Raw genomic sequence first — 26,488 nt, forward strand, 5'->3', positions numbered from 1 at the left:
TAGATACTGAGTTGGATGATCAGCCATGATCATATTGAATGGTGGTGCAGGCTCGAAGGGCCGAATGGCCTCTACTCCTGCACCTATTTTCTATGTTTCTATGTTATAGGAAAGATATTGGCTGTGACTCTATTCCTTGGAGCGCCGGAGGATGAAGGGTGATCTTATAGAGGTATATAAAACCATGAGAGGAATAGATCGGGTAGAGGCACAGAGTCTCCTGTCCAGAGTAGGTGAATCGAGAACCAGAGGACATAGGTTTAAGGTGAAGGGGAAAAGATTTAATAGGAATCTGAGGGGTAACATTTTCACACAGAGGGTAGTGGGTGTATGGAACAAGCTGCCAGAGGAGGTAGTTGAGGCTGGGACTATTCCAACGTTTAGGAAACAGTCAGACAGATACATGGATAGGACAGGTTTGGAGGGATATGGACCAAACGTGGACAGATGGAACTAGTGCAGCTGGGACATGCTGGCCAGCTTGGGCAAGTTGGGCTGAAGGGCTTGTTTCCATGCTGTATGAGAGGGAAAAAATGAGAGAAAGAGAGGAGAGAGAGAAAAAGAGAGAGGGAGAGAAAGAGAAGACTAAGGTAGAGAGAGGGGGGGAGGGGGTGAGTGAGTACTGACGGTGCCATTACCTGCAGGAGCTTGAAGACCTCATGGTGGAGCAGGTGTGTGTCGGTGTCTGAGGTGAGGGTGGTCTGGCGGGCAGCGGGCAGGCTCTGAGGGGCAACCGTGGGCATCAGGCCGGGTGGAGGCACGGATGGACTGCTGGAGGCTGCCTGCCCCGGGCCAGGGCTGTGGGAGGAATGGACACCCCATCAGCTCACAGTGCAGCCTAGTGTAGATATAGCACGGCAACAGGCCCTTCAGCCCTCCCAGTCCATGCCGACCATACTAACCCGTTAACACTAGCTCGACATTATCCCACTTGCTCATCCACTCCCTACACACAAGGGACAATTTACAGAGGGCCATTTAACTTGCAAAACCGCACGTCTTTGGCGTGTGGAAGGAAAGTAATTCACCCAGAGGAAACTTACGTGGTCACAGGAAGAACGACACACACACACACGCCCTGACACACACACACACGCCCTGACACACACACACACGCCCAGACGCACACACACGCCCTGACACACACATGCCCTGACATGCACGCACACACACACACACTTTGTGCCTTCCCTCATGGTGGGAGCCATTGTGGGGGGATGTTCTTTGTGTTTAAGACTCTCATTGGTGTTATGTCTGTATTCTTTCTTTGTGTGCTGCAAAGTGGCAAAAAGCATTTCACTTCATTACACCTCGGTGTATGTGAATGACCAATAAAATACCTTTGATACCTTTGATACACCCCAACACACACACGCCATAACACACACACACACGCCCTGACACACACACACACACACGCCCCGACACACACACACACACGCCCTGACACACACACACACACACATGCCCCGACACACACACACACACACACACACAGGTGCCCTGACACACACACACACACAGACATATACACTCAAAGGCACCCACGCACACACAGACGCTCATAGACACACATACTTGCAGACACACATACATAATCACACACAAGCAGACTAATGCACAGATATACACCCTGACACACACACCCACATCCACAATCACACACACACATAAACACACACAGACATCCACCCCAACACAGACATGCACACAGACCCCCCACACACAGCCCCACACCACACACACCCCCCACCCACAGCCCCACACCCACAGCCCCACGCTCACAGCCCCACAGCACAACCCACAGCCCCACACCCCCCACCCACAGCCCCCAACACTCACCCCCCCACCCACCTAGCCCCACCCACAGTCCCCCACTCCCCCCAATCCACAGCCCCACCCCACCCCAATCCCCACCAGCCCCACCCAACAAGACCACAGCCCCCACACCACCACCTACAGCCCAAACCCCCACCCACAGCCCCACCAACACAGCTCCCACACACCCCCTACACCCTCCACCCCAGCCCCACTACCCACACCACACCACACAGGCCCCACCACCCCAGCCCCACACCCCCACCCACAGCCCCACACCCACAGCCCCACACCCCCACCCACACCCACAGCCCCACACACCCAGGTTGCTGTGCAAGGCTCGCTCACCCTCACCCTCCCCTCTGCAGCCCTCAGGGGCTGGGCTGTTTGATCAGCAGCACCATAGCAACAGACGCAGCTAAGCGCTGGGCGGTGCTGGGTCATCAGGGGGCATGTAGGGGTCAGGGGGCATGTAGGGGGCGGGCAGGGGGCATGCAGAGGTCAGGGGGCTGGGTAGAGGGCGGGCAGGGGGAGGCAGCAGGGGGTGACAGGGAAGGGCAGCCTCCGCGAGGCTGGCACCAAGATCAGCGCACCAGCCTCTCTTCAGCTCTGGTGAGCAGCAGAGTGGCACAGGTGGACATCACTCTCACACCACACCGTGCAGCATCCAGACACACACCCAGACACAGACACACGTACACACACACACACCACACAACACCCAGACACAGACACACGTACACACACCCAGACACAGACCCACATACACACACCGTGCAGCACACAGACACATGTACACACACCCAGACAAAGACCCACATACACACACACAACTCAACACCCAGACACAGACCCACATACACACACGCACACAACACAACACCCAGACACAGACACACGTACACACCCAGACACAGACACACATACACACACCGTGCAGCACCCAGACAGACACACGTACACGCCCAGACAGACATACACACCCAGACAGACCCACATATACACACACACACCACACAACACCCAGACACAGACCCACGTACACACACCCAGACACAGACCCATACACACACACCCAGCACAGACCCACGTACACACACCCAGACACAGACCCACGTACACACACCCAGACACAGACCCACGTACACACACCCAGACACAGACCCACGTACACACACCCAGACACAGACCCACATACACACACACAGCACAGACCCACGTACACACACCCAGACACAGACACACACACACCACACCCAGACACATACAACACCCAGACACAGACCCACATACACACACACACCACACCGACATACACACACACACCACACCGACAGACACACACCACACCCAGACACAGACACACATACACACACACACAGCACACAACACCCAGACACAGACCCACATACACACACCCACAGACCCACGTACACACACACCGCAGACTGAGCACGGAGCCCTGCTCCCCTCCCACCCCCCAAAACCTCCCTCCTGCTCTCTCACGATCTACCATCAGGTACACACCTCTCTCTCTGCTGCCCACACAGTCGCTGTGATGGCTCAATGGTTATGGGCTCATCCACACTCTCCCAGCCATCTCCGGAATTATTCGTCCTCTCTCTGGGATTATCCGTCCTCTCTCTGGGATTATCCGTCTTCTCTCTGGGATTTTCCATCCTCTCTGTGGCATTTTCCGTCCTCTCCCAGTCATCTGTGCCATCAGGATCATCCACCAGCTCCCCGGGATCAGTGCTGATTGATCCGTCCCCACATCCCCCAGGGTCCGAAGTCAGGGAGTCATCCAGGGGCTCCTCCGTATCCGAGTCAGAATCCTCCTGAAATCAGAGATTGGTGAAACAACATAAAGTTACAGAGACACACGGCACATAAACAGGCCCTTCGGCCCAACTCCTGCATTCCCACCAACATGCCCCATCAAGATAGTCCCATTTGCCCACGCCTGCCACATATCGCACCAAACCTCACCTATCCATGTACCTGTGCAAGCGTCATTTAAAAGTTGTTACAGTCCTTGCCTCAACCACCTACTGTGAAAGTCGTTCCATACAACTACCACCCTCTGTGTGAAAAGTTGCCCCTCAGGTTCCTATTAGAATCTTGCCCCTCTCATCTTAAACCTCTGTCCTTTGGTTCTTGAGTCCCTTGCTCTGGGTAAAAGACTGTGCATTCACCCTATCTACTAGTTTAGTTTAGAGATACATTGCAGAAACAGGCCCTTCGGCCCACAGAGTCCGTGCCAACCACGATCCCCACACACTTACACTATCTGCTACACACACGAGGGACAATTTACAATCAGACCAAGCCAATTAGCATACAAACCTGTACGTCTTTGGAGTGTGGGAGGAAACCAGACCACCCGGCAAAAACCTACGCAGGTCATAGGGAGAACGTACAAAGTCCGTACAGATAGCACCCGTTGTTAGGAACGAACGCAGGTCTCTGGCGCTGTGAGGCAGCAGCTCTACCGCTGTGCTGCCCTATGCCTCTCATGATTTTATACACCTCTATAAGATCACCCCTCAGCCTCCTGCAGTCCAAGGAGAAAAGTCCAAACTCTCCCTGTAGCTCACGATTGGGAAGGTGAAGGGACAAACACTGCCCGCTGGCTCCACCTCCCCGTTTCCAGCAGCTCTCGCTATTGATCCACATGGTTTAGTTTCATTTATGTTCATACGTGATAGGAGCAGAATTAGGCCATTCGGCCCAATGAGTCTACTCCGCCATTCAATCATGGCTGATCTATCTCTCCCTCCCAACCCCATTCTCCTGCCTTCTCCCCATAATCCCTGACACCCGCACTAATCAAGAATCTATCTATCCCTGCCTTAAATATATCCATTGATGACCTCCACAGCCTTATTGTTATCATGTGTATCGTGGTACAGTGATGTGCGCTATCCAAAAAGATTATGCATGACTACAATCAAGCCGTCCACAGTGTACAGATACAGGATGGTGTAAGAAATGCTGCTGTTGGAATAAAGGTTTAAAAGAGTGGAGTGATCGTAATGCATGAGAGGTGATGAGTTCTGGGAGCAGCAGCAGAGAGTGGCCTGGCCTGGGCACTGTCTTTGTCCACTCTGGTGTCACCCTAGAACGGTCCCTGTACAAAACACCACCTCATCCGAGAGAAGACGTTACGGATCGCCCATCCCTTCCCTCCAGAGATGCTGCCTGACCCGCTGAGTTACTCCAGCACTCTATGAAACGTCACCTATCCACATTCTCCACAGATGCTGTCTGACCCGCTGAGTTACTCCAGCACTCTGTGAAACGTCACCTATCCATGTTCTCCACAGATGCTGCCTGACCCGCTGAGTTACTCCAGAACTCTGTGAAACATCACCTATCCATGTTTTCCAGAGATGCTGCCTGACCCGCTGAGTTACTCTAGGACTCTGTGAAACGTCACCTATCCATGTTCTCCACAGATGCTGCCTGACCCGCTGAGTTACTCCAGCACTCTATGAAACGTCACCTATCCATGTTCTCCGTCACCTATCCATGTTCTCCACAGATGCTGTCTGACCCGCTGAGTTACTCCAGCACTCTGTGAAACGTCACCTATACACATTCTCCACAGATGCTGTCTGACCCGCTGAATTATTCCAGCACTTTGCATCTATCTTCAGTGTAAACCAGCATCTGCAGTTCCCTCCTACACATCTCATCGAGATATGGAGGCATCTGTCTAACATTTAGATGTGAAGTGAGATGATGGCAAGATGTGTGTCAGGGGTTATGAGGAGAAGGCAGGAAAATGGGGTTAGGAGAGTGATAGATCAGCCATGATTGAATGGCGGAGTAGACTTGATGGGCCGAATGGCCTAATTCTGCTCCTATTATACATAGAAAAATTGGTGCAAGAGTAGGCTATTCGGACCTTGGAGTCAGCACCGCCATTCGATATGATCATGGCTGATCATCCAAAATCAGTACCCCATTCCTGCATTTTCACCATATTCCTTTATTCCTTTAGCCCTAAGAGCTAAATCTATGTCTCTTGAAAACATCCAATGAATTGGCCTCCACTGCCTTATGTGGCAGCGAATTCCACATGTTCACAACCCTCTGGCTGAAAACGTTTTTCCTCATCTCAGTCCTAAATGGCTTATCCCTTATTCTTAAACTGTGACCCCTGGATCTGGCCTCTCACAACATTTTTCCTGCATCTAGCCTGTCCAATCCTTTAGGAAATGTATATGTTTCTATAAGATCCCCTCTCATCCATCTAACTTCCAGTGAATACAAGCCCAATCGACCCATTCTTTCATCATATGACAGTCCCGCCATCCGGGAATTAACCTGGTGAAACTAAATTGCAATCCCTCAATAGCAACAATGTCCTTCCTCAAATTAGGAGACCAAAACTGCACACAATACTCCAGATGTGGTCTCACCAGGGCCCTGTACAACTGCAGTAGGACCTCCTTGCTCCTAAACTCAAATCCTCTCGCAATGAAGGCCAACATGCCATTAGCTTTCTTCACTGCCTGCTGTACCTGCATGCTTACTTTCAGTGACTGATGTACAAGCACACTCAGGTCTTGTTGAATCTCCCCTTTTCCAAATCTGACACCATTCAGATAATGCGTAAAAAGGAACTGCAAATGCTGGTTTAAACCGAAGATAGACACAAAAAATAGAGGAACACAGCGGGACAGGCAGCATCTCTGGAGAGAAGGATTGGGTGACATTTCGGTTCGAGACCATTCTTCAGACTGGTTAGGGATAAGAGAAACGAGAGGCATGGAGAGATAAAGAACAATGAATGAAAGATACGCAAAAAAGTAACAATGATAAAGGAAAGGCCATTATAAGCTGCTTGTAGGATGAAAATGAGAAGCTAGTGCAACTTGGGTGGGGGAGGGATAGAGAGAGAGAGAGAGAGTGAGAGAGAGGGAATGCCGGAAGTGAGAGAAATCAATATTCATACCACTGAGCTGTAAGCTACCCAAGCGAAATATGAGATGCTGTTCATCCAATTTGCGTTTAGCCTCACTCTGACAATGGAGGGGACAGAGACAGAAAGGGGTTTGGGGCACGTGTACAGACTGGGGTTTGGGGGTACATGTACAAACTGGGGTTTGGGGTGCGTGTAGACTGGGGTTTGGGGTAAGTGTACAGACTGCCCCTTTGGTTCACTCACCGTGACTCTGCCTCTGATCCTGGTCCTGGAGTTGGTGTGGACGGTGATGGAGATGCCGGGACCGATGGGAGTGCGTGGCCTCGGCTCCTGATCCACACACGCAGCCGCCGCTGCTGGGGAGACGTAGCCACCTGTACGTCCACAAACAGCCGGAGTCAGTACAAACAGGCTGGGCAGCTACATGTCCCCATGCCCACTGTTGCCAGTCAGTGCCATGTCACCACTCAAGCCCAATGCCCGTGCCATGGTCAGCCCCACTCTTTACTTTAGTTAGAGATACAGCGCAGAAACACCGAGTTGACGCCAACCAGCTATCCCCGCACACTAGCACTATCTTACACACTAGGAGAAATTTACAATTATACCAAAACTAATTTACCTACAAACCTGTGCGTCTTTCCAGTGTTGGGGGAAACCGGAAATCCTGAAGAAAACCCACACGGTCACAGGGAGAACGTACTAACTCCGTACAGACAGCACCCATAGTCAGGACTGAACCCGGGGTCTGGCGCTGTGAGGCAGCAACTCGACCACTGCGCCAACATGCCACTGAGTGAAGGCCCATGGGTGAAGGAGACTACAGAGTGGTGGGCAATGCCCGTTCCTTCACTGCCTGAGAAGCAGCAACATGCAGTGGAGCACCCAGGACAGCTTCTGCCGAGCCTCCCTCTCTCCCCCGCATCCTCTCCATCACCCTGAACACAGAGACGCGGAACCTTAGCTCCAAGTCTGGGGCCAACACCAACATCCAGCACAGGTACTGACCTCCCCACCGGCCAGGGCATCGACAGAGAGTGCTGGACACTGCCCCATCCATCACAGGTACTCACCTCCCCACCGCCCAGGGCATCGACAGAGAGAGCTGGACACTGCCCCATCCATCACGGGTACTCACCTCCCCACCGCCCAGGGCATCTACAGAGAGAGCTGGACACTGCCCCATCCATCACGGGTACTCACCTCCCCACCGCCCAGGGGATCTACAGAGAGAGCTGGACACTGCCCCATCCATCACGGGTACTCACCTCCCCACCGCCCAGGGGATCTACAGGAGGCGCTGCCCCAATAAGCCAGACAATACCATCAAAGTCCCACACCACCCTGACCACCCTCTCATCTTGCCGCTACCATTGGGAAGAAGGTACAGGAGCCTGAGAACCGTGACCTCCAGTTTGAAGAACAGCTTCTTCCCAACAACAGAAGGCTCTTGAATCACCCCGCACAACACTAACCTGACCCCGAGCTCAGCACCGAACAGCATTAGAGTTTGCAAACAAAAAAAACACTGTGCACTATTATGGTCTGGTTTACAAGTATAACTACTGTAAGTATGACAAGGAAAGAGTGTGGACAAGTATAATTGTCTCAGTCTATTGTCTATCTATTTGTTCTGCTGCTGCGTTAATGTGCCTGTTAAGGGCCTGTCCCACCAGCATGCGGCTAGCGCGACCTAACGTGGTCGCTTGAGCCGTACGGCCTCGCGGGGCCGGTCCCACTTCGATCGCCGGAGCCGTATGGAGTTCTGCGGGGCTGGTCCCGACATCGCGCAGGGCTCCGAAAAACTGACACTGTCCAAAAATTCCGCGCGACAACGGCCTGTCGGCCCGCGGCCGCATTGAGGCCGTACGCAGCGTCTCGACGCCGTACGCAGCGTCTTGACTCCGAACGCAGCGTCTTGACTCCGAACGCAGCGTCTTGACTCCGTACGCCTAGCGCATGGCGTTGCGCAATGACATCACCGCCCGGCGTGCCGTTGCGTGATGACGTAACCGCCCGATGCCGTGCGACGTCCAAATTCAGTCAGCCCGCTTCCTGCCCAGCTGATTGGTGAGTATGATGTCGGGACCAGCCCCGCACAACTCCAGCCGGCTCCGTGGTTGGAAGTGGGACCGGCATCGCGAGGCCGTATGCCTCAAGCCACCACGTTTGGTCACGCTAGACGCATGCAGTCGCATGCTGGTGGGACAGGCCCTTTAGGCTGCAGCATGCAAGGACTTACAAGCAAGCATCCCTGGTGCTAATGACAACTTTCAGACATTATATTACAGATGTACAAGATGTAGGTGAGGCCACACTTGGAGTACTGTGTTCAGTTTTGGTCACCCTGCCACAGGAAGGATGCCAGTATGCTGGAGAGAGTGTTGACAAGGTTTATGTTGAAGGGCTGGGCCACAGGACGAGGCTGGGCTTGGACATCACAGACAGGGAGGAGAGGAAAGGGGAGCATTCTCTCCGCACGGACCGTGCATGGATCACAGACACCTACCGTGCTCCTGAGGAGAGTGTCTGTGGCCATATCGCGACCCCTCTTCATCGCTTTCGCTGTCCGAGTCTGAGGTCAGATCCTGACCACTGCAGAGGTTTGTGTCACCAGAGTCCTGCTTCTGCAACTGTCCTGCGCTCTCCGATCTGTCAACAACACAGCAGCTTATTCATAGAGTGACACAGCCTGGAAACAGGCTCTTCAGCCCAACATGCCCACGCCGGCCAACATGCCATCTACACTAGTCCCACCTCAGTCATAGAGTGACACAGCGCGGAAACAGGCTCTTCAGCCCAACTTGCCCACGCCGGCCAACATGTCCCATCTACACTAGTCCCACCTCACAGTCATAGTGACACAGTGTGGAAACAGGCCCTTCAGCCCAACTTGCCCAAGCCGGCCAACATGTCATCTACACAAGTCCCACCTCACAGAGTCATAGTGACACAGCGTGAAAACAGGCTCTTCAGCCCAACTTGTCCACGCCGGCCAACGTGCCATCTACACTAGTCCCACCTGCCTGCGCTTGGCATATCAGTCTAAACCTGTCCCATCCATGCACCTGTCTAACTTTTTCTTAAACGTTGCAGTCATCCCTGCCTCAACTAGCCCCACCGGCAGTTTGTTTCCACCACCCTTTGCGTGAAAAGTTACCCCTCAGGTTTCTATTCAATCTTTCCCCTCTCACCTTAAAGTTGCCCTGTCTGTCCTTGAGCACACACCGGACACGGCCACACCGACCCACCTCTTCCGCGGCTGCCGGTGCTTCCGCACTCGCTCCACCGCTTTCTCGTCCTCTGCACCCTGCAAGAGAGACACCGCGGTGGTTAACCAGGCTGGCATCATTGGGTTCCCGCTACCCCTCCCTCGTTCATGGCAAGACCCAGCACCGCCGGCACTGGCAGCCGTGCATGGCCGCATTCATCACCGTCTCACACAGCAGGTCAGCGCCCACCACCGCCGGCACAGGCAGCCGTGCATGGGCTGCATTCATTCACAGGATCTCATGCAGTGGGCACCACCGACAGAGGCTTCTACAACAGCTGGACACAAGGACCCAAAACATCAGAGTCAAACAGTGTGGAAACAGGCCTTTAGGCCCAACGTACCCACACCGGCAAACAAGTCCCATCTACACTAGCCCCACCTGCCTGCGCTTGGCCCATATCCCTCTACACCTGTCCTATCCATGTACCAGTCTAAATGCTTCTTAAACATTGCAATTGTACCTGCCTCAACTACTTCCTCGTTCTATACACCCAGCAGGTTCCGATTAAATCTTCCCACCTCACCTTAAACCTATTTTTTATTTTATTTATTTAACCTTTATTTAACCAGGAGAAGTCTCATTGAGATTAAAAATCTCTTTTACAAGAGAGTCCTGGCCAAGACAGGCAGCAGCACAGTTCCACAGTTACAGACAATAATTTAAAAAAAACAACAGAGAACATATAAATAGAGTCACAGTCAGAACATCATCAAACAAAGCATGTGCACAGAAGAGCCCGCTTCAACATCATTAAGAAGGGATTTAAATCTGTTTATAGAAACCAGCTCCTTAAGTTTCAGTTCATTCTGCAGCTGGTTCCATGCGAAGTGAGCAGCATAACTAAATGCCCTTTTCCCCAGTTCAGTACGGACTTTAGGTACAGTTAGTAAGAACAAGTCCTCAGAGCGGAGCTGATAAGTTCCTGTGCTTTTTCGAATTACATACTTCTGCAGGTATGAAGGAAGAACACCGAGGATAGTCTTATAAATAAGGATATGCCAATGATGGAGTCTGCGGGTGGACAGGGCAAACCATAGAGGGGGGTAACCATAGACAGGGCAAACCTATGTCCTCTGGTTATCAATTCCCCTACTTCGGATAACAGAATCTGCATCTACCCGATCTATTCCTCTCATGATTTTGTACACCTCTATAAGATCACACTTCATCCTCCTGCACTCCAAGGAATAGAGTCCCAGCCTATTCAACCTCTCCCTATATCTCATACGCTGTAGTCTTGGCAACATCTTAGTAAATGGTCTCTGAACCCTATAAAGCTTGACAACATCTATATTACTAAAAATAAGATCTTGACCGCATTTGACTCACTGCAATGTGATTTCCTAGACAACGCTGCCACTTACGGCCGTCATTTTTGGCCACCTCGCTCAGAGCCCCCCTCCGCCGGAATGGAGCGGAGGATTTTTCCCATCGATTAAAAATCAGAGAGATATTAATGTCCAAATTTTTTTTGCCATTCTCTCTGCTGCCCCCGCTGGAGGCAGGGGGGAGGGACTATAAAACCCAGAAGTGTTGCGGCTCACTCAGTCTCTGCCAGACGGAGGAAGCGAGAGGATCACAGCTCTCTGAGCTGCGAATAACACTGAACGCACGTCGACTCCACAGTGAGTCCCCGGGATGTGGTTTTCAGCAAATGTGTTTGTTGTTTGCAAAGTGTTTGCCCAATTGGCTTGGCTTTTTAAAGGGCTTGCTTGCAACAGTTTTTGGATGGATAAAGCGTGAATAAACATTTTATTAGATCAGGACTGTGTTTAATTTAAAAATTGGCGCTCATTCTGTGATTTTCGCTTAGTTGCAAGATGGCGCCGATGACGTCATTTCCGGTTAGCAGCATGCTGGCGCTGAGTGCGTCATTTCCGGGTCGTGGCAAGAAGCGAGAGGGTCACGTCAAGATGGCGCCGAGTGCAGGCACTGTTGAATAATTCAAGAGAGCTGACTACTCTGTCTATGGTGAGCGTGTTTGTTGGATGTTATTTAAAGCACCTTTTTGCTTCAGCACCAGCAGCCTCTACAGGAGGCTTTAAACATTTGTTTCACACACTGTATATTCAACACGTTCTGAAGTTACCTGCCATTTTAGTACTGGGTGAGTGTGTGTGAGTGATTGAGTGTGTGTGTGTGTGTGTGTGTGTGTGTGTGTGTGTGTGTGTGTGTGTGTGTGTGTGTGTGTGTGTATGAGTGTGTGTGTGTGTCTGTGTGTGTGTGTGTGTGTGAATGAGTCTGTGTGTGTGTGTCTGTGTGTGTGTCTGTGTGTGTGTGAATGTGTCTGTGTGTGTGTCTGTGTGTGTGTCTGTGTGTGTGTCTGTGTGTGTGTCTGTGTGTGTGTGAATGAATCTGTGTGTGTGTGTGTGAATGAGTGTGTGTGTGTGTGTGTGTGTGTGTGTGTGTGTGTGTGCGCGTGTGTGTGTGCGTGTGTGTGTGCGTGTGTGTGTGTCTGTGTGAGGTGGAGGGTGTGTGTGATCAACAAATAACAAATAGTACGAACTAGTGCAACAGAAAGCCCCCCAGCAATACTGGCCAGCAATATTGGAATTGGTGGAGAGGTGGAATATTGCGTTGGGTGACCAACCCTCCCGTGTGGTGCTGGGACCCAACGGGTCCCACTTAGTCTAGTCTTTCCTATAACATTGTAGGCAAAACTGAACACAATACTCTGAATGAGGCCTCACCAACACTTAATAAATAACTGTAACATGACCTCTCAGCTATTATACTCAAAACTCTGACTGAAGAAGGCCTATGTGCCAAAAGTTTTTTGACCACCCTTTCTACCGGTGATGCCACTTTCAAGTAACTATATATCCATCTGCTCTGCAACTCTCCCCAGAGGTCTGCCATTCACTGTGTTGGTCCTGCACATGTTAGACTTTCCAAAATGCAACATCTCACATTTCTCTGTATTAACTTCCATCAACCATTCCTCAGCCCACCTGGCCAATTGATCGAGATCCAGATCCTGCTGCAATCATTGACGACCACTTTCACTATCTACAAAACACCCACTTTAGTGTCATCTGCAAACTTGCTAATCTTGCCATGTACGTTCTCATCCAAATCATTGATGTAGATGACAAACAGTAACGGGCCCAGCACCGAACCCTGTGGCACACCACCAGTCACAGGCCTCCAGTCTGACAATCAACCTTCCACCATCACCCTGTGCTTCCTTCAAAGAAGACAATGTTCTGTTCATTCAGCTATCTCTCCTTGCATCCCATGCAATCTAACCTTGCAGAGCAGCCTACCACGTGGAACCTTGTTGGCCCTATGTGTGGCAGTAAGCAAGGGGGAGGGGCGTAGCTTGTGTTGTGGGTGGGGAGGGGGTGAGGGACATATCGTGTGGAGTTGTGGGTGGGGAGGGACATACCGTGTGGAGTTGTGGGTGGGGGGTGGGGGGGGAGGGACGTACTGTGGGTGTGGGTGAGCAGGGACGTACCTTGCTGAGTTTCCGCGGTGCCGTGTCGATGCCCAGACTGCGATCGAGCAGCCGTAGGGAGTGCAGGATGGCGGTGACGGACGTGTGGACCCGGATGGCGGGGCCATGTCCAGGCCCCGTGCCCGTCCCGTGCGTGCCATGCACCGGCCTCCGCTCTGACCAGCGCACCATCCACTCCAGCAGCTTGGCCGTGTCACTGCAGCTGCCCTCCAGCCCGGGGTCAGGCTCACTGTCCAGCTGGGAGGGGGCTGCCGGGAGGCCGGGGGTGAGGAGGGAGGCGGGGGTGAGGGAGTAAGAGGGGGCATGAGCAGGGTCAGGGTCAGTGCCAGGCTGATGGTGGGACTCTGCCCCCCACTGCCAGGGCACATCTGCTGGAGCTGACAGAGAGCTCGACCTTGACCCAAACAGGCCGCAGCCTCCTCCCCTGCCCCGGGCATGGTTGGCAGGGAAGTAGCTATGGGCACTGCCCTGGGCACGGATGGAGGAGTGCAATGGGTTGGGCACGGTGGAGATGGCAGCAGTCGTTATGGTTTGCCTGCAGCCCAGGTGCCGCCCTTGTGGCGGGTGGGCCAGTGAGATGCCAGGGCCGGTTGCCGTGCCGATGGCCTGTGCCACCCGGCCCCGGTTCTGCCGCCGCTTTAGCGAGCTCTGCACGTGGAAGGCCAGCGAGTCGAGCTCCTGCTCCCTCAGCCGGCGGCCATAGCCGCTCAGCAGCGGCACGACACCGCTCTCGTTCACCGCTCCGTCTCGCTCCAACACGTAGCTCAGGAACAGCTCCAGGAACTTCATGTACTCCTCGTCACCGCACTCAAACTCCCAGGAGCCGACCTGAATCAGCCGCTGCTCCCCACCATCACGCTCCCCGTCCACGCCACTCGCCGACGTCTTCCTGCTGCCCTCTCCCCGGCCTCGCTCTCCCGTCCCCACTGCCTTGACTCCTGGACCCTGCAATACACAACGCACAATACACAGTGGGACACCGGCATTGGGACGGCACAGAGAGAGAGATAGAGGACGCTCTCACCAACTCCTACAGATGCGCCGCAGAAAGCATTTTATCACGATGCATCGCAGCACCATTTGGGAACCGTAAGAAATTGCAAAAACGCGAGAAATTGCAGCGAATTGTGGACGCAGCCCAGACCATCGCTCAAACCAACCTCCCTTCCATGTCTGCCTTCAAGGGACCCACATTTGACTGCTACTCTTTTTCCCTTAACATATCTAAAGAAGCTTTTACTGTCCTTTATATTCCTGGACAGCTTCCCTTCATACTTCATCTTTTTGGCCCGTGTTGCCCGTTTTGTTTCCTTCTGTTGTCCTATGAAAGTTTCCCAATCCTCTGGCTTCCGGCTACTCTATGCTGTGTTATACATCTTTTCTTTTAGTTTTATTCTATCCCTAACTTCTCTTCTCAGCCACGGTTGCCTCCTACTCCCCTTAGAATCTTTATTCCTATTAGGAAGCGTCTTCTCGATTATGTCCAGAAATTCCTGCCATTGCTGTTCCACCGTCATTCCTGCTAGGATCCCTTTCCAGTCTACCTTGGCCAGCTCCTCTCTCTTGCCTTCATAGTCCCCTTTGTTCAACTGCATCACTGACATTACCGATTTAACCTTCTCCTTCTCAAATTGCAGATTAAAACTAATCATATTATGATCACTGCCTCCAAGCAGTTCCTTTACCTCGAGTTCTCTTATCATATCTGGTTCATTGGACAACACTAAATCCAGAATTGCCTTTTCTCTGGTCGGCTCCATTACAAGCTGCTCTAAGAATCCATCTCGGAGGCACTCTACAAACTCTCTTTCTTGGGGTCCTGAACCAACCTGATTTTCCCAGTCTACCTTCATATTGAAATCCCCCATCACCACAGTGGCATTACCTTTGTTACATGCCAGTTTTAACTCCTGCTGCAACTTACACCCTACATCTGGGCTACTATTTGGGGGTCTGTAGATAACACCAATTAGTGTCTTCTTGCCTTTACAATTCCTCAACTCAATCCACAGTGACTCTACCTCGTCAGTCCCTATGTCTTCCCTCGCAAGGGACTGAATTCCATCCTTCACCAGCAGAGCTACCCCCCCCCCCCCCCCCCCCCCCCCTGCCCACCTGCCTGTCCTTTCTATAGGATGTATAACCCTGAATATTAAGTACCCAGGCCTGATCCTCCTTCAGCCACGTCTCAGTAATCCCCACAACTCAGAGCTCCCGAAGACAGCAACAAAGAGAAGCAGGAAAAAGCACTGATTGGCTCTAGCCCGAGTGGGATGAGAGTTAGAAGTGAGTCAGAGGGGGAAACAGTTTAAAACTGAGGAATTTGGTTTGTAAATTGGTAAATTAGGCAATTTATCAGTCAATAAAGCAAGATGGCTCTTAGGGAGCGGCCTTAGGAGAAAAGTGTGGTCTTTGGCTTGAGAGTCTTTGGCGAGGAGGCTGAGGAGAGGAGGCTACGGAGAGGAGGCTACGCATAAAGCTCGAGAGGACGGAACGCGGTGAACACATGTCGGGGCAGATGAGACAGTGTGAGGCTTGCAGAATGTGGGAGCCCAGGGACACAGATGGAGCCTCTGGCTGCTACAACTGTGGCAAGTGCGTCCAGCTTCAGCTCTTAAAGGACCGTGTTGGGGCACTGGAGAAGCAGCTGGATGACCTCAGGGCCATCCGGGAAAACAAGAGTTTCCTGGACAGGACCTACAGTGAGGTAGTCACGCCGAGGATACGGGAAGAACCAAGGTGTGTGACAGAGAGAAAGGGTGGAAATCGTGGAGTGAAGACTCAGGTGGCTGTGCCTAATGAAAACAGGTCCGCCTTCTTGGGAACTGTCCGGGGAGGCAATGTTTCCAGTCGAGCGGCGGACACGTCAGCGGCTCCAATCCTGGAGATGGGACACAACCGGCAAGACCGACGTCGGGAAAAGCCCTAGTGGTGGGTGACCCCATTGTCCGAGGAGCGGACAGGAGATTCTGTGGCGGCAGACGAGATGCGAGGATGGTCTGTTGCCTCCCTGGTGCCAGGGTTCAGGATGTCATGAGCCGAATTCTGAACATCCTCGAGAGAGAAGGTGAACAGCCGGCAGTAGTTGTGCACGTAGGCACAAACGACATCGGGAAGAAGAGGAAGGAGGTTCTCCAACATGACTTCAGAGAGTTGGGAAGAAGACTGAAATGCCAGACTTCCAGGGTGGTTATCTCTGGATTGCTTTCAGTACCACGTGCTAGTGAGGACAGGAACAGGGAGATAGGGGATCTGAATGTGTGGCTGAGGGGCTGGTGCAGGGAGCAGGATTTAGTTTTATAGACCACTGGGATCTCTTCTGGGGTACGGGTGACCTGTACAAAAGGGACGGGTTACACCTTGACTGGAGGGGGACTGACATTCTGGCAGGCAGGTTTGCTAGGGCTGCACGTGTGGGTTTAAACTAAATAGTGTGGGGGAGGGATTGGCAAATTGGGAGTATAAGATGGAGTTGAAGGGGAAGTGGCTACAGGAAAAATTACAAAAGATTCTCGAATTAATGGGAAGGAAAGCTTGAGAATGGACAACAGAGTAAGGTCAGGGCTAATTGCGAGGGGAGAAGTGAATACGGCGGTCAAAGTAGTGTATATGAATGCGCGAAGGATAAGGAATAAAGTGGACGAGCTTGAGGCTCAGTTGGAAACAGGCAACTATGATGATGTGGGAATTACTGAGACATGGCTGCAAGAGGGGCCAGGACTGGGAATGAATATCAAGGGTATACCTCCTATCGAAAAGACAGACAGGTGGGCAGAGGAGGTGAGGTTGCCCTGTTGGTGCGGAATGAAATTCAGCCCCTTGCAAGGGGTGACATAGAAACAGAGTGTGGAGTCAATATCGCTAGAACCAAGGAATTGTAAGGTTAAAAATACCCTAATGGGACAAATCTACAGGCCCCCAAACAGTTGAATCAGGAGTTAAAATTGGCATGTAGTAAAAGTAATGCTGTGGTTGTTATGGGAGATATCAACATACAGGTAGACTGGGAAAATCAGGTTGGTACTGGACCCCAAGAAAGGGACTTTGTAGAGTGCCTTAGTGATGGATTCTTTGAACAGCTTGTGTTGGAGCCTACCAGGGAGAAGGCAATTCTGGATTTAGTGTTATGTAATGAACCAGATTTGATAATGGACCCTGAGGTTAATGAGCCATTAGGTTTAAGGTTTATCAGGTTTAATCTACAATTAGAGAGGGAGAAGATTAGATCGGAGGTGTCAGTGTAGCAGTTGAGTAAAGGGGGCTAAGGGGCCATGAGGGAGGAGCTGGCCAAATTTACTGGAAAGATACACTAGCAGGGATGACAGTGGAACAAAAATGGAAGGTATTTCTAGGAATAATACAGAAGGTGCAGGATCAGTTCATTCCTAGGAGGAAGAAAGATTCCAAGAGGAGAAAGGGACGACCATGGCTGACAAGGGACGCAGGGACAGTATAGAAATTAAAGCGAAGAAGTACAAGGTAGCAAAGATGAGCGGGAAGCAAGAGGATTGGGTAATGTTTAAAGAACAGAAGATAACCAAAAAGACAATACAGGGAGAAAAGATGAGGTAGAAGGTAAGCTAGCCAAGATTATAAAGGAGGATAGTAAAAGCTTCTTTAGGTATGTGAAGAGGAAAAAAAATAGGTAAGACCAAAGTTGGAGCCTTGAAGACAGAAAAACATCTGGATAAACAGGGTCTGATTAGGAACAGTCAACATGGATTTGTGCCTGGAAGGTCATGTTGACTAATCTTCTTGAATTTTTTGAAGAGGTTACTCGGGAATTGATGAGGGTAAAGCAGTGGATGTTGTATATATGGACTTCAGTAAGGCCTTTGACAAGGTTCCTCATGGAAGGTTGGTTAAGAAGGTTCAATGGTTGGGTATTAATGGTGGAGTAGCAAGATGGATTCAACAGTGGCTGAATGGGAGATGCCAGAGAGTAATGGTGGATGGTTGTTTGTCAGGTTGGAGCGCCAGTGACTAGTGGGGTGCCACAGGGATCTGTGTTGGGTCCACTGTTTGTTTGTCATGTACATCAATGATCTGGATGATGGTGTGGTAAATTGGATTAGTAAGTATGCAGGTGATACTAAGATAGGTGGGGTTGTGGATAATGAAGTAGATTTTCAAAGTCTACAGAGATTTATGCCAGTTGGAAGAGTGGGCTGAAAGGATGGCAGATGGAGTTTAATGCTGATAAGTGTGAGGTGCTACATCTTGGCAGGACAAATCAAAATAGGACGTACATGGTAAATGTAGGGAATTGAAGAATGCAGGTGAACAGAGGGATCTGGGAATAACTGTGGCACAGTTCCCTGCAAGTGGAATCTCATGTAGATAGGGTGGTAAAGAAAGCTTTTGGTGTGCTGGTCTTTATAAATCAGAGCATTGAGTATAGAAGTTGGGATGTAATGTTAAAATTGTACAAGGCATTGGTGAGGCCAATTCTGGAGTATGGGTACAATTTTGGTCGCCTAATTATAGGAAGGATGTCAACAAAATAGAGAGAGTACAGAGGAGATTTACTAGAATGTGCCTGGGTTTCAGCAACTAAGTTACAGAGAAAGGTTGAACAAGTTAGGGCTTTATTCTTTGGAGCGCAGAAGGTTAAGGGGGGACTTGATAGAGGTCTTTAAAATGATGAGAGGGATAGACAGAGCTCACGTGGATAAGTTTTTCCCACTGAGAGTAGGGAAGATTCAAACAAGGGGACGTGACTTGAGAATTAAGGGACAGAAGTTTAGGGGTAACATGAGGGGGAACTTCTTTACTCAGAGAGTGGTGGCTGTGTGGAATGAGCTTCCAGTGAAGGTGGTGGAGGCAGGTTCGTTTTTATCATTTAAAAATAAATTGGATAGTTATATGGACGGGAAAGGAATGGAGGGTTATGGTCTGAGCGCAGGTATATGGGACTAGGGGAGAATACGTGTTCGGCACGGACTAGAAGGGTCGAGATGGCCTGTTTCCGTTCTGTAATTGTTATATGGTTATATGGTTATATGATGGTCTGCATCCCAGGGTACTTAAGGAAGTGGCTCTAGAAATCGTGGATGCATTGGTGATAATTTTCCAATGTTCTATAGACTCAGGATCAGTTCCTGTGGATTGGAGGGTAGCTAATGTTATCCCACTTTTTAAGAAAGGCGGGAGAGAGAAAACAGGCAATTATAGACCAGTTAGCCTGACATCGGTGGTGGGGAAGATGCTGGAGTCAATTATAAAAGATGAGATAGCCGCACATTTGGATAGCAGTAACAGGATGGGTCCGAGTCAGCATGGATTACGAAGGGGAAATCATGCTTGACTAATCTTCTGGAATTTTTTGAAGATGTAACTAGGAAAATGGACAAGGGAGAGCCAGTGGATGTAGTGTACCTGGAATTTCAGAAAGCATTTGATAAGGTCCCACATAGGATGATTAGTGGGCAAATTAGGGCACATGGTATTGGGGGTAGAGTGCTGACATGGATAGAGAAGTGGCTGGCAGACAGGAAACAAAGAGTAGGTATTAACGGGTCCCTTTCAGAATGGCAGGGCAGTGACTAGTGGGGTACCGCAAGGCTCGGTGCTGGGACCGCAGCTATTTACAATATACATCAATGATTTGGATGAAGGGATTCAAAGTAACATTAGCAATTTGCAGATGATGCAAAGCTGGGTGGCGGTGTGAACTGAGGAGGATGCTATGAGAATGCAGGGTGACTTGGACAGGTTGGGGGAGTGGGCAGATGCATGGCAGATGAAGTTTAAAGCGGATAAATGTGAGGTTATCCACTTGGTAGCAAAAACAGGAAGGCAGATTACTATCTAAATGGCGTCAAGTTGGGAAAAGGGGAAGTGCAACGGGATCTGGGGGTCCTTGTACATCAGTCTATGAAAGTAGCATACAGGTACAGCAGGCCTGTGAAGAAAGCGAATGGCATGTTGGCCTTTATAACAAGAGGAATCGAATATAGGAGCAAAGAGGTCCTTCTGCAGTTGTACAGAGCCCTAGTGAGACCACACCAGGAGTATTGTGTGCAGTTTTGGTCCCCTAATTTGAGGAAGGACATTCCTTGCTATTGAGGGAGTGCAGCGTAGGTTTACAAGGTTAATTCCCGGGATGGCGGGACTGTCATATGCTGAGAGAATGGAGGAGCTGGGCTTGTACACTCTGGAGTTTAGAAGGATGAGAGGGAATCTCATTGAAACATAAGATTGTTAAGGGCTTGTACACGCTAGAGGCAGGAAACATGTTCCCGATGTTGAGGGAGTCCAGAACCAGGGGTCACACAGTTTAAGAATAAGTAGTAAGCCATTTAGAACGGAGACGAGGAGACACTTTTTCTCACAGAGAGTGGCGAGTCTGTGGAATTCTCTGCCTCAGAGGGCGGTGGAGGTAGGTTCTCTGGATGCTTTCAAGAGAGAGCTAGATAGGGCTCTTAAAAATAGCGGAGTCAGGGGATATGGGGAGAAGGCAGGAACGGGGTACTGATTGGGGATGATCAGCCATGATCACATTGAATGGCGGTGCTGGCTCGAAGGGCCAAATGGCCTACTCCTGCACCTATTTGTCTATTGTCTATATCTACCAACCCTCTAACTGAGCCTCAAGCTCATCCCAGCTGTTATCAGGCAACTGAATCATTTCGATGAAGGATTAAAGTATGTTTAACAAATTTGCAGATGACACAAGCTGGATGGAAGTGTGAACTGTGAAGTGGATGCTACAAAAAATGCAGGTTGAGTTGGACAGGTTGGATTGATTGTGAAGCTGCAGATTAATGGTGGAGAGATATGAGGTTATCCACTTTGGTGGCAAGAACAAGGCATATTATTAGCTGAATGGTGGTCAGGTTTAGGAAAAGATCATTGTCGTTCCGCTGACTGGTTTAGACACACCAACAAAAGCTTTTCACTGTACCTCGGTACATATGACATAAACTAAACTTAAACCTCACACTATGAGCCAAAGCTGATAGTGGAAGCATTCTCTGGATTATGTGTAGGTAGGAACTGCAGATTCAATTCAATTCAACTTTAATGTCATTGCACAAATACTGAGTATCGGTACAACGAAATGCAGTTTTGCGTCAGTCCGTAGTAGTGCAATATAGAAATTTAAAAAAAAAAGAGGATACAGAACAATAGAAAATGCAGAATAATTAAACAATGGGGACGGAGGGACCGGAGGAATCTATCGGCGGGACTCCGAGTGCAGCAATGCGACGGTATGATTGTAGAAGCTGTTCCTCAGCCTACTGGTACGAGACCCTGAGGCTCCTGTACCGCCTCCCTGATGGGAGGAGGGCAAACAGTCCCATGATTGGGGTGGGAGGGGTCTTTAATGATCTTCCCAGCTCGTTTCAGACACCGTTTTTCGGTGGAGGGCATCCATGGCAGGGAGCGGGGCGACCGATGATGTGCTGCGCGGTTTTCACCACCGTTGTAGTGCCTTCCTGTCCGCAACAGTTGCAGCTGCTGTACCATACGTGAAGCAGGCGGTCAGGATGATGCTCTCGATGGTACACCTGTAGAAGTTGGTCAGGATCTGGGGGGGACAGGTGGGCTTTCTTGAGCCTCTCAGGAAGTAAAGGCGCTGCTGTGCCTTTTGATCAGCTTGGAGGTGTTGAGGGACCAGGACAAATCCTCGAGATGTGTACCCCGAGGAATTTGTAGCTGGAGAAGCGCTCCACCTCAGTCCCGTTTATGTGGATGGGGGTATGTCTGCCCCCTCTGACCTTCCTGAAGTCGACAATAAGTTCCTTCGTCTTCTTGGAGTTGAGGACGAGGTTATTATTGGCACACCAGGTTGTCAGGTGCTGGACTCCTCTCGGTAGGCTGACTCATCGTTGTCACTGATCGGTCCTACCACCGTGGTGTCGTCAGCAAACTTAATGATGGCGTTGGATCCGTACTTAGGGATGCAGTCGTGGGTGAAGAGGGAGTAGAGGAGAGGGCTGAGCACACAGCCCGGTGTGTTACAGTGGTGGAGTTGAGGTTGTTGACCCTAACAGACTGTGGTCTGTGGTGAGGAAATCAGTGTCCAGTTGCAGAGGGAGGTGGAGATGCCAAGCCCGCTGAGAGTTGGTGATCAAGCTGGCGGGGATGACAGTGTTGAAAGCGGAGCTGAAATCAATGAACAGCAACATGATGGTTGTCCAGGTGGGTCGGGCAGAGGGTAGGGCCGCCGATATGGCGTCCTCTGTAGACCTGTTGGCCCGGTAGGCAAACTGATGGGGGTCCAGTGTGGGGGGGAGGCTGGCTTTGAGGTGAGCCAAGATCAGCCGCTCAAAGCACTTAGCAATGACAGGGGTGAGTGCCACTGGGCGGGAAATCGTTGAGGCTCCTGTGGCTGACTGTTTGGGCATGGCACGATGGTTGATGTCTTGAGGCAAGTGGGGACAACACCCTGGGCCAGTGAGTGATTGAAAATGTCGGTTAAAGACTTGGGATAGTTGTCCAGCACATGCCCTAAGCACCGGCCAGGGATGCCATCGGGGCCGGCAGCTTGCGCTCATTCACCTTGCTCAGTGCATCTTGTTACAGCAGAGGTGGAGAGACTGAGGGTTGTTCAGATGCTGGTTTACGACGAAGATAGACACAAATGCTGGAGTAACATCAGCGGGACAGGCATCATCTCTGGATAGAAAGGAATGGGAGAGGTTTTGGGTCGAGACCCTTCTTCAGATTGTCACTCTTTAATCAAACAGAAAGTCCAGTGGAAATCAGTGCTTGCATTTGCCCCTGACCGCCGAGTTCCTCCAGCACGTGTTTTGCCCAGTGAGTGATGAGAGTTTGGGGGGGTACGGGTTGGGAAAGCAAAGACATACGCCGTTTGACGCGTCTAGCTCCTGTCGACCATCAAGCGGCCAGTTGCACTTTACACCAATCCACATTCTCTTCACTCCTTCCCACATTCCACCACTCCCTGTACACGGGAGGCAATGGCAGAAGGCCAATTAACCCTCAAACATAACGTCTTTGGGATGTGGGAAGGAAACCGGAGCCCGGAAAAAACCCACGCGGTCACAGGGAGAAAATGCAGACTCCATGCACAGACAGCACACCGAGGTCAGGATTGAACCCAGGACTGTGGATCTGTGAGGCAGCGGCTGTATACGCTGTTACGCAGACACTCTGCCTCGCAGTTAATGTCTTGGTCTGTGGTCAGGAAGCTTTGGAGACCCAGGACATAACAAGAGAGAAAAACCCATTAGTGTTGATCAAGATATTTGCTGCCTCTGTGAGTGTGAGCATAGAGGGGAGGCAGAGTGGTGCAGCGGGGGAAGTTACTGCCTCACAGCGCAGAGAGACGGGTTCCATCATGACTACGGGTGCTGTCTGACGGAGTTTGTACCTCTCCCCGTGACCTGCGTGGATTTTCTCCAAGACTTCGGTTTCCTCCCACACTCCAAAGAGTACACGTTTGTAGGTTAATTGGCTTGGTATAAGTGTAAATGTCCCTAGTGTGTGTAGGATAGTGTTAATGTGCGGAAACTCTAAACTAAACTAAGTATAGATGGGATGGGTGGCCTGACCAAGGCACGGTGGCACGGGAACCACTCAAGTAGAGATATAAAAGGAAGCCTGGAGTTGGGAAGACATGGTGCATACAGAGAGCTTACAGCCAGAATCCAAGTCCAAAGGCAGCGTTGTCTAAAAAAGGTTTTAATGGATGATGTGTAGGAAGGAACTGCAAATACTGGTTGAAACTGAAGATGGACACAAAAAGCTGGAGTACCTCAGCGGGACAGGCAGCATCTCTGAGGGAAAGGAATAGGTGAAGTTTCGGGGCGAGTCCCTTCTTCAGTCTGGAAGTCAGGGAAAGGGAAAAGAGAGAGATACGGTAGACGTTGATATAGAGAGATATAGAAAAAATGAAGATATGCAAAAAAAATAAGGATGAAAAAGGAAAAGGGTCCACTGTTGGCTGTAGGCCAGGTGAAAACGAGTTACTGACAATGAAACCCACAGGACGACAGTGATACTAGTACAAGGACTAGGGTGGGGGAGGGACAGAGAGAGAGGAGATGCAATGGTTACTGTAGAGAATCATGTTCATATCAAATGGATGATGAATGCTCGGCCAATGAAGGCAGTGGAGGCCAATTCACGGTGTTTTCAAGAGACAGTTAGGCAAAGTTATCTTCTTCATCTTTCGTGTGGCGTGCACAGCAAATTTGTTGGACAACTTGGTCTATTTGATCTTCCGTTGTGCACGTGAGTTGATTTCATTAGTCGAAACAGGGCAGACCACGTGAAGGTTGCAATCTTCCACCCCAGGCCACAGTTTAAGAATAAGGGGTAAGCCGTTTAGAACGGGAGAGGAAACAATTTTTCTCACAGAGAGTGATGATGTGTGTGTGAAATTTCTGCCTCAGAGGGGGCGGTGGAGGCAGGTTCTCTGGATGCTAGATAGGGCTCTTAAAATAGGCGGAGTCAGGGGATATGGGGAGAAGGCAGGAACGGGGGGTACTGATTGGGGATGATCAGCCATGATAACATGAATGGCGGTGCTGGCTCGAAGGGCCAAATGGCCTACTCCTGGACCTATTTAGAGCTTAGGGCTTACAGAATCAAGGATAGGGGAAGAAATTTTGGATGATCTGCCATGATCATATTGAATGGCAGTGCTGGCTGAAGGACCAACTCCTGCAGCTATTTTCTAAGTTCTATGTTAGGCTTGCGGAATAATCCAGGGTTGGGATGTGTTGGGAAACCTGAGCATCAATCATTCATTTTTACATTTGCTGCCAGAGTCACCAGGTCCTTGCTGCCTCAGTCATTTTACTCCTAAACAAATTTAAACATGACCATAAAAACAGGCAGAATAATACAAAAGATCATGGTGCATTCTAACTGCATGTACCTTGCCCAGGTGATTGCCTGTGACCTGCGGGGTTTTCTCCAAGATCTTCGTTTATCCCACACTCCAAAGGCGTACATGTTTGTAGGTTAGTGGCTTGGTATAAGTGTAACTTGTCCCTAGTGTGTGTAGGACAGTGTTATGTGCGGGTACGGCGGTGGTGCAGACTCGGGGGCCGAAGGGGCATGTTTCCGCATGTATCTCTAAACTAAACTAAACCAAAACATCAAAGGACCACGGGGCACTGCCCATTAAACCAGCCAACATAATCAAAGTCCCCACCACCCGGCCACACTCTCATCTCATTGCTACCATTGGGAAGAAGCTACAGGAGCCGAGGAACCGTGACTCAGGTTTAAGAACAGCTTCTTCCCAGTAGGTATCAGGCACTTGAGACACTGTCCCAGCCACTGTGAACTTCTGGACCATATCACTGGTTACACTACGGGTTTAGGTCTTGCACTAGTGGGAGAGTGGAACTGGAATGTGATGAGACTGAGTGAGCAAGGTACAAGCAGTAGAATCATGTTAACTTTTGTGTTACTCCACCTGTTTTTATGTATCACCTAACACTTGTCAGACTTTGTCCCACCCCCACTTCTTCCAGCTTTCTCCTGCCCCCAAAAACAGTGTGAAGGGTAACCCGAATCATCAGCTATCCATGTTTTGAGATCTGCCTGACCCGCTGAGTTCCTCCAGCACTCTGTGAAAGTCCTATCCATGTTCTCCACAGATTGCTGCCGACCCGCTGAGTTACCCAGCACTGTGAAACGTCACCTATCCATGTTCTCCACAGATGCTGACGACACGATGGATTTACTCCAGCACTGTGAAACATCACTATCCATTCTCCACAGATGCTGGCCTGACCCACGAGTATTGTCTTTCGCGGATGATAAGCACGGACAACTACGTACACAATACCTACTACATGTGACAATAAACTAAAACTGAATGAGTTACTCCAGCACTTTGCGTCTTCTTTTGTAAACCAACATCTGCAGTTCCCTGTGTCTACATATTACAGGATTAGTCAATTGTACAAATGGTGATGGTACATTTGTGTGTGTTACTGTGTTTGGGGCGGGGGGGGGGGGGTTACTGTGTTTAGGGGGGTTGTTAGTGTTTAGGGGGTGTTACTGGTTTATGGGGGG

At 50.5% G+C, this 26,488-nt stretch overlaps 1 protein-coding gene across 1 annotated transcript in view; it reads right to left on the reverse strand.

Annotated features, from left to right (window-relative positions):
- The window catches only part of LOC116969939 (ciliogenesis and planar polarity effector 1-like), a gene marked incomplete at its 5' end in the record, with an annotated part of 46,298 nt that extends 31,870 nt beyond the window's left edge, over positions 1–14,428 (reverse strand). Inside the window, 6 exons of the mRNA XM_033016697.1 lie at positions 639–798; positions 3,346–3,656; positions 6,995–7,125; positions 9,261–9,403; positions 9,946–10,061; positions 13,484–14,428. Coding sequence (XP_032872588.1) covers positions 639–798; positions 3,346–3,656; positions 6,995–7,125; positions 9,261–9,403; positions 9,946–10,061; positions 13,484–14,428 — 1,806 coding nt within the window. The remainder of the gene's footprint in view (positions 1–638; positions 799–3,345; positions 3,657–6,994; positions 7,126–9,260; positions 9,404–9,945; positions 10,062–13,483) is intronic.
- Positions 14,429–26,488: the final 12,060 nt, after the last annotated feature.

This window comes from Amblyraja radiata, unplaced genomic scaffold (assembly GCF_010909765.2).
Source record: "Amblyraja radiata isolate CabotCenter1 unplaced genomic scaffold, sAmbRad1.1.pri scaffold_429_ctg1, whole genome shotgun sequence".
NCBI lineage: Eukaryota > Metazoa > Chordata > Chondrichthyes > Rajiformes > Rajidae > Amblyraja > Amblyraja radiata.